This window comes from Xenopus tropicalis, chromosome 1, assembly GCF_000004195.4.
Source record: "Xenopus tropicalis strain Nigerian chromosome 1, UCB_Xtro_10.0, whole genome shotgun sequence".
Lineage (NCBI taxonomy): Eukaryota > Metazoa > Chordata > Amphibia > Anura > Pipidae > Xenopus > Xenopus tropicalis.
The window spans coordinates 47299184-47309840 of NC_030677.2; the positions used below are offsets into that span (position 1 = coordinate 47299184).

A 10657-nucleotide genomic window follows, 5' to 3' on the forward strand; every position below is an offset into this window, starting at 1 on the left:
AGTTTTTTTCATGGCTGTATTTAATTGTGTTTTTTTTATTTGCTTGTTAAAAAAAAAAAAAGGGTAAAATCTGTTTTTTTCAAATTTGAGGTTTTTCGATAAATAAACCCCTTAATGTAAGGAGAAGTACTATATAAGCAAGCTATTTTTGTTCATGGGAATGCCAGAAATTAAGATGGACCATCTACTTGGGAATACATTTGACAAGCAAGTGTTTTACAAAACAGTTAAAGAGATTTATGGCTCAGTTGAAATTACATTCTAAGGATGCATGGGCCATGCATTCTTAAAGGGTAAACTGAAGCCAATTTATCAACAGATAAGAGATTAAAAATTGTAATTACATAATATAAAATTCCTGGCCCATATAGAGAAAACATTTAAAACAAATTATACGACAAGGTTCCCGTTTGTTTTTATAGCATGGTATAAAAGGTCCATACAGTTTAAATAAATGAATGCGATGTTAGAGCAAGGTTTTTACCCCCACTGCAAGTAGCAATGCATAAGGGCTTAAGCTTTTATAAACTTGGGTAAAGCAGACATTTTAAAGAATAACCCAGGGATAAGTTATTACATATTCACGTTGATGTATCTCATATGTGCCACTATTCAGTTTGTGACACTAAAACAATCTTTATATAAGAAATAATTTCACCCTATAGGTTTGCAAAATAAACCCTGGGTTGTAGGTGTGCAAATTTTACATGCAAACAATACCTTCTGGTCTCTGAGTGAGGCAGGCATCACATTGTTTATCGGATGGCTTATTTATGAGTGTACAGACTGTACATGCCCAGTGCTCTTCTTTACTGGTTGCCACGTGTTCATTTGAATGTGGTGGTATTCTCTGTACCCATCCAATAAGGCTATTCCTTTTTGGCAATTTGCTTTTGAGATAAAACATCATTTAATGCTATACACAAGTTACACCAATAAAGCAGAAAAAAAGTAGTAGAAAAAGTAATATGCTATAAACCTAAGTGACTTAACGGCAGTGACAAAATGCCATCCCACTGGAGATTTACATTCTAATCGATTTACACACTAATTTTCACGTATCAGAAAGGTCTATGTAAATATGCCCATAAGCACTCCTCTTTCAAAAGATACAGGATGTCTTGTTTGTTTTCCTCTGCCAGAGACACGCAGCTCTCTCCTGCTCGCCCCTCTCTCAAGAATGCTAAGAACTCCCCCCCCCTTAGGAATGTGTGATCTGAGCCAATCAGCAGGAAGCTTCCTCATTGTCTTACAAACTGTGTATGTACAGTATGTCTTGGTGCAGAAGCGAGGTATTATGGGAACTTTCTTTACAGAGCTCAGGGTTTTTTTTCTCTATGAAATATGGGGAGACTTAAGGGCACTATTGAGAGAACTGAAGGTAAGCCTGCAGCTTGAGATTAACTCCCTTTTACATTTAATGGAGAAGGAAAGGCTGTCAGTAAAATGAGTGCAATTGTGCTTATGGACTTTGTATTGTTTCTAGCCTCAGCATCTGACCTGTTTCCTTCCACCCCCACTCCCATCCCCATATTTTGAGAAAGTTTTATTAGTTCAACCCAGTTCCCAACACAGAAATGCCATGTGATAATATGCTGAGGTGGGTATAATCATTTTACACAGAAGGTAAAAAAAAGGAAAAAATTCAAGTGCATTAAAATAGTAGTAAATAATTTGTGTAACTTAGATCAGTACAATGATGCTGGCTAGTGAATAGCAATAAGCAGAACATTAACCCAAATTCCACATCTTCATCACTAAAAAATGCACCCATCTGCCACAGTAGAAAAGTAAAATTTAATGGCACATCAATAGCATTCATGCTTTTGACAAAAAAAAAGCTGTGTATGAACAGCAAGAAATCATAATTAATCCTTCCTTTTTTATTTTCCAGTGACTATTTGTACAGTGGTTTGTCGGTCACTGCTCTCTGCCATCTGAACAACTTGACAGCTTTCCTGCCTGTGTATGGGGCCCTCGGGAAGGTTTGTCCAATCTTTATCTGCCTGAAAAATTGGATTTATCACTGAGCAATTTTGAAAATTCTGCTGAGCGAGTAGATGGAGACTTCTTCTTATGGGTCTCATACCCCATTATGATCTGATCATTGGCCTAGGGGCTAGACGAGAAGATCTTACCATTTATGCCCAACTAAGTATAAATCTAAAACTATAATGTGAAAGAAAATAAGACTACTAAAGCTTGTTTAAAAAGTGTAATAAATATTATAACCCATTAGAGTTCAAGATAATAGTATTCCTTTATGAGGAGTGTAATAAAATAGTTCATAAAAACAGGGCATTTTGACATTTGTCTGGTCTGGTGTGAGCCACCTATGAACTAGCATTTGATTTGGCTTTTGGTGCTAAAATGAACATTATTTCAAAGACAAGCTCTGTACAGAAGCAGGAAAATACCAAGTCATACCTTACATCAACATGCTGAGGTTTATCATTTTGGCACTTGGGACAAAAATAGGTCATCCTGTTGTTCTCACCAAGACGACACACAGTGATCTTTTTATCACACTGGCCACAATTAGGTCTTTTGTAAACTTTGTAGTGTTTATAGAGGGCGGAACCAGACTTTCGACACTGTGGGAACATTGCATAAAAAGTAATTCTAGAGTTTGTGCTCACAAATACAAGCATTCTAAACATTATCGTGGTATATCATACTAAGGATATTTACCCACAGTCAGTTATAGCCAGTTTAATACTTCCTTTGCTTATGGCTATCAGCTATAGAATTAGGGTTCTGTCCTTTCAAAAGGAGATTGAATCATCAATTGCACTAAAAGGTTGCCTATTGCTGACAAATGAATGTTTCAAGGGACATCAACTGAACTGTAGCAAAATCTGTCCCCTGAGACAACAGGAAACAAGGAATGTACCATACAAGGAATACATGTACCCCTAAGCCTGAAATGTGCTTGGAAAATCGTTGCATCAGTAATCAGTAGCATATTATAAGACAATGCAAGCAAATTCACATATTCAAATACAACTGATAATAGTAGGGATTTACCTTATAAAAAAGCAGAGTGAAATCACGAGTCATTTTCACAAGGTGACTCACTTGCATGTCTGTAAGCAGACCAGCCTATTAGAAACAAAGTGTTGTTTTACTTATTAGTTCTCAATAATAAAATCAAATTATAAAAGCCTACGTAAAAGGAATAAAAGGAATTAGCCAATGCTTAGACATTAAAATTACTGATGCTTGAAAGAGTGGTACTTTTAATAAAATGATTGTCCAAAAAGGAGGAAGAACAGAAAAAACTTCCTTGTTTGGTGTCTGATTCTCCTGCTACACACCATATATTTACTTTTTTATGAGTAGAACTATTGCTACCCTTCGACATAGGGGTTCTTAACCATTTTTCCTTGAAGCCCAATAAAATACACATACCTGGACTCCAGGGTGTAGACCACTGTCAAATAAGGCTTCATTTTTAATAATGTTCCCAACCCCAGGTAAAATCATCTGATCAAGCAGAATGTCGCACAGCATACGAGCCTTTTGCTTCTTGATCTCACACTCTGCTCTAGAGAAACTAAACTTAGAAGAGCAGACATCTAGTTCCTCCAAGAATCTTATTTTTTCTTGACATTCTGATACATTTCTAAAAAAAAAAAAAAAGTTTTCAATGTTAAAGGTTGTAGGAGGGCTTGGTGGCACAGTTACTCCACAGGTTTTATTTCTAATGAATTTTTGTTTTCCCCTGACCTGGCTGATCTGCCTTCTGAGTGATGTCTCTTTTGGATTTGTGGTTCCCAGTTTGGAAACAAAGTAAATAAGAAAGAATATTTCTAGTGAATGATAATGGATTATAACCCAGCCTGAAGCCAGTCCATGTATTCTTTAGAAATGACCATATATTCTGTTATCGATTAGAATGCATACATATAGAGAGTGACTACAAGTTATTGTTCCTACAACATTTATTTATAAGTTATATCAAAAGCAAATTGTAGTTTTATGGGAATGTGCAAGTGAATGCCCTAAAGTTAATGTTTAAAGGAAAATTATACCCCCAGAATGAATACTTAACAAACAGTTTATATTATGTTAAGAGACCTATTAAAGAATCTCACCAAACTGAAATAAATATCAGTAAATATTTACATCCTTTCCCTTGATCCACCATTTAGTGATGGGCTGTGTGCTCCTTCAGAGATCAGCTGACAGGAAATAATGCAGCTCTACCTGTAACAGGAAGTAGTGTGGGAGCAAAAGTCAACTCTGTCCATTAATTGGCTGATGGGGCCTAGCATGTATGTGTACCTTGGCTTGTTTGTGTGCACTGTGAATCCTATGATCCCAGGAGGCGTCCCTTAATTCTTAAAATTGCATTTTTTTATTTAGGATTAACCAATAGCACTTACTACTAATAATGTATACTTCTTTGAAAATGGTTTATTTAGATGAGGCAGGATTTAACATATGATCTGGTTTATGCCATATATTTTTTATAAAGATCTACATTGTTTGGGGGGGGGGGGGGGTATAGTTTTCCTTTAACTATAACTCCCACTTCACTTGTCAGCTCACTTGGCATGTATGTTTTAAACTGCTGAGCTTTTGTGCCAATTAACTTGATTGCTGCTGCTCAGCAAAGAAAAAGCAAGTGATATATGGTTACTTTCATGTTTCTCATAAATAACCAAGAAATAAAGTTCTATATGTGCCTTAGTGACTCAGGTGAGTGAGACGGAATGTGTCAGACAATGTAAGGGGGAATTGGGTTGAATTTTTAGCTCTTCTTCAAAGTCTATTCCAGGTCTTCTATCAGATAGAAAAGATGGGCAGGTGGGGGTTCTCCTTTTAAACAGTAGACAGCAATTGGAAAAAGTAGTAAAAACATGATGTCCAGAGGAGTCAAGAGCTATGATATTACACCATGCAAATATCTTATACGTCACTCCCCCTCAAAGGGGATATTTTTGTGAATTTTCTTTAAATTAAAATGCCTTACCTCACATCTACAGTGGACTCATAAAAGCAAATTAAGTCTTTTTCAAGCTGTACTTCTAAAACAGCTACAGGCATAGGTCTACTGTTTTCTTGGCCCTTTTTTACTGCTTGATTTAGCCGTATTGATCCATTCATTCCAAAATGTACACTACAATAAGATAAGGGAAAAGGTTTAGTAAAATACAATATAAAGTCAATAAAAAGTGGACCGACCATTTATACATTACACCTTCTAAGATGCGATTTGAGTAACTTGGGTTACAAAGTTAAAGGAGCATTCAAGAACTGAAAATCCAATTTCACCCTGCACACAGAACAAGAATGTTAGTGTTTTGTTTATTCAACTGCCTCTGAATTATTTAGAGTTACTTCATCTAGTACTGTTGATATCTTAAAATATTTATACAAGGTCATTTTAAGAATGCTACATCTTAATGTGTCTGTAATGACACTGCTTTGTTACAAAATGTGTAGCTACTACTTATTGGAGTTACCAGCAGTAATATCTTCATTAAGTGCTTCATAAATGCATTTTGGCTCAAAGGTCCTGAGGCATAATAGGAAAACGTCTGGTCTAAACACCTGCATCAACATAGACAATTTATTGGTCCTGGCTTTCATTTTTTAACACTTTAATATGGATTTCTTGGAAGACAGTTTAGAAACACAGGGAGGCTACACAGACCCTGTTAAACGTCAGTGGACTACAAACTCAGCTAATAAGCATTCTTCCACAATCATGCTCAGTCAAAACAACAAGTGACATGTTGGTTCAGTATTAAACTGAAACCAAACTGTACTACTTGGGACCCTGAAAGTGCCCTGAATGATCTACCTGATTCTAAAAAGCAGAGTAACATAGCAAGGATGTGATCGCTGACCCAGAGCATGCCAGGTCCGGATTGTCTTCAACTACAAATGTCACTGTCAAGAAAATGCTAAGAAAATGAAGCGGAGTGGGACGGTGCCGATCAGTGCCACTGCACTACATCATCATCCACAGAATGATGTAATACAAAAGAAAGAAAAAAAAAAACGTACCGTATTGCTTTCAGTCCAAAATACATAAAAAGCTCCTTTCCTAGTGTTTGCACTCCTGTGTAGCTGCATCCGGTAAGTGAAGATAGGGCATTATAGCAGGAGGAAGGAGGCTAGAAACAAAAATCTATATCAATAAAAACTTCAATAAAAATATCAATAAAAACTTTATATGGCTGGGGTAAACACAGATGACATAAAGGCCCTACGTGCTTAATATATAATGAGCAGATTACCGTATTTTTCGCCATATAAGACGCACTTTTTCTTCCCCAAAACTAGGGGGGAAAAGTTGGTGCATCTTATACGGCGAACTGTCTTCCTCTCTGTGCCGCGGCTCTCTGCCGCATCCTCGCTTTTATAAGGTTGCGCCCGTGGCTGGGAGCCGCGGCACAGAGAGGAAGACATCACGGGAGCCGGAGGCAGGTGGGGGTAGGTTAGGGGGGAAATGGAAGGTGCTTGGGGGAAGCTGAAAAATGCTGGGGGTGCCGTGGGGGAGCTGGAGGATGCTTGGAGGCCCTGGGGGACGCTGAAGGATACTTGGGGGGGGGGGCCCTGGGGGAAGCTGAAGGATACTTGGGGGGGGCCTGGGGGAAGCTGAAGGATACTTGGGGGGGGGCCCTGGGGGAAGCTGAAGGATACTTGGGGAAGCTGAAGGATACTTGGGGGGGCCCTGGGGGAAGCTGAAGGATACTTGGGGGGGCCCTGGGGGAAGCTGAAGGATGCTTGGGGGGGCCCTGGGGGAAGCCTCATTATGTGCGAGCCCAGAGACAATTAACTTTATACAGTTGATATAAAATATTTTACTACAGTATTTGGTTCTTTTTTTCTAGATTTTTCTCCTTTAAAATTGGGTGTGTCTTATATTCCGGAGCGTCTTATAGGGCGAAAAATACGGTACTTGCTACTACGTCTGTTCTCCCAATACATATTTTGTTTTGGGCTTTAGATGCCTTTTGTATTTACAGTTAACTATTATTGCTGAAAGCATGGGCACTGGTAGCAGGCAGGAAGCATAACTATTTGAAACAGTAGGTCAGACTAAGCGGCCAATTTACCAATGTTCGTATTTTTTCGTTAGGGTATAGTCTGATAGCACTTTGAAGCAAAACAGCTCATATGGAAAAAGAGCACATTCCCTATATGAAATTAAATACGATCGATGGCAAATCAGTCCAAGAGTATAAAAAAAAAAACACAGTTTATTAAGCTAAACAGGTCACCCTGTAAACATTCCAAACACTAGTAATACATCTAGAAAAATGTAGGTCTGCAAAGAAACATCTTTACACAGGCTAACAAGGTCTCAAAATTCTCCCTATGGTCCATATACTGAAATTAAAGAAAACGTAATGGGTATCAGAGGAAACGTTATTAACATTACTTCCCACTGCATTCTATCGTTCCTCCTTCACTTATCCCGTCATTTCTCAACAATGTATGCTAGTCACTGATATGTATATCCCATGCCATTTCTTTGGAGAGTGTGTTTCATGCTGAAACGATCCTTTAACACTACGGCAGTTATCCAAAACAGCATTGCCAGAATATTTGTTTAAATAATTTAAATGTAGTGAAATGGCTTGCAAATCACCACCTGCAGCCATCCAAGTGCTAAGCACTCCTTACTATGCCCAGGAGGGTGACAGCAGCATTGACATGAAGTCAAATTTCTGTAATTCCACTGAAGTTCAAAATAAAATCGAACTTTAAAAAAGTATTGGACTAGAAAAATAGCCTACCTTCTCTTAATGAACAAGTACACTCCTACGCCTGCTTTATTGCTTGCTTTCTCTGATTACAAGTGTGTTATTGGCATATCAGGTCCTGTGCTAATTACAATTCAAGACGGCAACAAGCTATAGAATATCAGAACTAAGCCATATGGAATACTTAAATGGTTCCTCCACCAAAAACTGCATAATGAAACAAATTATAATTCCAAGCAAATTTTCAATGTAAATTAATTAAACTGTAACTGGTTTTAAAGTTATTTGGAAATCTAATTGCTATTAAATGCAGTACCTGTCTGATGTTAATTGACTCCTGAAACAAAGTTGCAGTAACCAGCTGTTAGCAGCCCAGAAGGAGAGCAAACATCTGGAACACTGTCTTAAGAGTCAAGACCAGCAATGCAGAAGGGGTCAACAAAAATACTGCTTACATTTGCTATGAATTTAAAAGTAATAACATTTCTTTTATGAGTGTAGGTTGGAAACTTGCTTAGAGTGACATTTTCTTTCATTATGCAAAATTTTATGTCTCCATTTAGAGCCTATTTAATGTGAATCAATTATAATAAAATGAACGAAAAACAGAGTAAAGTGCTGGAAAAGGGTGAAAACATGATGCACCAGAGTACATTGATTGGTAACCTAGCTGTCTCACTAAAGAAATAGGGGCGAGGTCACACAAAGCATATATCCACTTCTGTACGCTCCTCTGTGTGCCTTCTACGACAACCGCCCAAGTGCAGGCACGCAGAGCGGAACAGATCAAAGGTTGACCTCAAAAACACGAAAGTGGACGTTTTTTGGCTGCCTGCCGATCCACTCTCTCTGTGTGCCCACACTCGGGCAGTTGCCATAGTTTTTAATAGGGATGCACCGAATCCAGGATTTGTTTCGGGATTCAGCCTTTTTCGGGAGGATTCGGCCGAATCATTGCCTCTAGCCGAACTGAATCCTAAAAAACACGTGACTTTTTGTCACGTAAACACGGAAGTTGAAATTTTTTTCCCATTTCTTTTCCTAATCCTTCCAAAACCTAATTAGCATATGCTAATTAGGATTCGGTTCAGTATTCAACCGAATCCTTCACGAAGAGTTTGGCCGAATCCAAAAAAAGTGAATTCGGTGCATCCCTACTTTTTAATGCAGGGGAACCTTGGAGCTTCTGTCTGGTCCAGAAGAGATAGTAGCTGCAGGGTTCCCTGCATCAATAAGCCTAACTACATTTTATTGCACCTTCTGAAGCAAATACCTTTTTGAATGGGATTTTTTTTCGTGCAGCCGATTGTAAATTTATGCAACTGCTCTATCATGTGTAAATGAAACCTGCAGTTTTCTTAAAGCAATACCAACATCCAGTAAACCTTTTTTTTTCCTCTCTCAGTCTGAAGGAAAAATGCAGGCTGCGAGAGAATAGGAGCATACGCTTTGTGTGGCCCTAAGGCCAAATACCAGGAGGACTCTCCGTCACACTTCTGTACTCGCATATTAGCTGCAAAGTTACGCTTGTTTAGAGCATCTTCTGACTAGTTAATAGTAATTTTATATCAATTTTCACATATATTATAAACACAGTGTTGTAATATGCTGTAACATAACAGAAGTTTGCATTACCTACACATAGCTACATAGCAGTGGCCCTACATCTCACAGTAATGACTTGTGTACTCAACAGGGGTAACAGGAACATGAAAGCTGCCAGCTTCTAACAGCAGTTTATGGCAGTGGCTTTCTTATGTAATAAGAACTGATTACTGATGACCCAATTTAACTGACGTGTGAGATATCAAAGGGAAGCTGAGATTCAGCCTGCCACAGTAACTGATGCTGGCCTGTAAGTGGGAGCCCCTGCCCGGAAGTGGGAGCCCCTGCCCGGAAGTGGGAGCTACTTTCCAAGAGAGATGTGGATGGCAAATGCTTTTGGAGGTATAACTTGGCTTACAATGCAGCTGTATCATTATCCCATTAGCATTTGCACATCCTCTGAGATTCATTGACGCCTCATCATCCCTTACTGCAGTATTTGCTCACTGCTCCTATTTAGGGAATGGTAGTAGGACTCCCATGATGGGGGGGGGGGGGGGGGGGTGTTTGGAACTCACCGTCCCGCTCACAGCGCTTCCCCGAAGCTCCACCACACTCTGACCCTTCTCAACCCGCGCTCTGATCTTCTCCCCATTCAGCGTGCAGCCCGGACCCTCCACCATAACTCCACTCTGGCTGTGAGACCAACCAGCAACTACACTGTCATTCTTCCCGCCACAGTTACTCAAACGCGATGGCAAAGTTCCCTGACCCTGATTGGCTACACCAGTTTCTCTCCTTACTGGCTTAGAGTTCCACTACCCTGATTGGAGCAGGAAGTGAGACGGAAGTATCCGCACTTATGATTGGCTTAGGCTGCGTGTCCATGTGGTCATGTCGAGAGAGACATAATGGTCTTTTGGTACTTGTCGTTTCTGACGACTGTCACGCCTGACTGCGACTCTCAATGGCTGTTTGTATTTATTACAGAACTCCCTGGCGCCGTAGGGCAGGGATTCCTGGGACATTCAGTTCCAAATTGACCAAGTGGGTTGATTCCTTATTATCAGCATTCAGCTCTGCCCTCTAACGGGGCATGTGTAGCTCATTGAGTTATATACGCTTGGGACATGGCGTCCCGTTGTATCAGCATAACTTGTCCCTTTGAATCTACATGGTACTTGGCTACTTCTAAGTGCCATACATGGGAATGAAGAGAAGATAATGGGAAATGGGCAGAAATTAAAGAGTGCCACAAATGGCACAGTGCCAGGTGTTTTGCTGCCCAGACATATATTAGGTTTTGCAGGCAGGTAACAAAATGCCTGAAGTAATTTCCTATTAATTTCAGTGGCAGTTGGGCCTACTCATGCAATTGTTACACTGAA

The 10657-nt window shown here is 39.4% G+C and overlaps 2 protein-coding genes across 2 annotated transcripts in view; one reads left to right on the top strand and one right to left on the bottom strand.

Moving 5' to 3' along the window:
• aga (aspartylglucosaminidase) overlaps positions 1–2246 on the top strand; it is a 21254-nt gene extending 19008 nt beyond the window's left edge. Inside the window, exon 9 of the mRNA XM_012955649.3 lies at positions 1895–2246. Coding sequence (XP_012811103.2) covers positions 1895–1941 — 47 coding nt within the window. The 3' untranslated portion in view covers positions 1942–2246. The remainder of the gene's footprint in view (positions 1–1894) is intronic.
• Positions 1–10040, bottom strand: part of neil3 (nei-like DNA glycosylase 3) — a 13896-nt gene extending 3856 nt beyond the window's left edge. Inside the window, 7 exon segments of the mRNA NM_001017201.2 lie at positions 721–890; positions 2428–2594; positions 3028–3102; positions 3412–3625; positions 4979–5125; positions 6019–6128; positions 9848–10040. Coding sequence (NP_001017201.1) covers positions 721–890; positions 2428–2594; positions 3028–3102; positions 3412–3625; positions 4979–5125; positions 6019–6128; positions 9848–9952 — 988 coding nt within the window. The 5' untranslated portion in view covers positions 9953–10040.
• Positions 10041–10657: the final 617 nt, after the last annotated feature.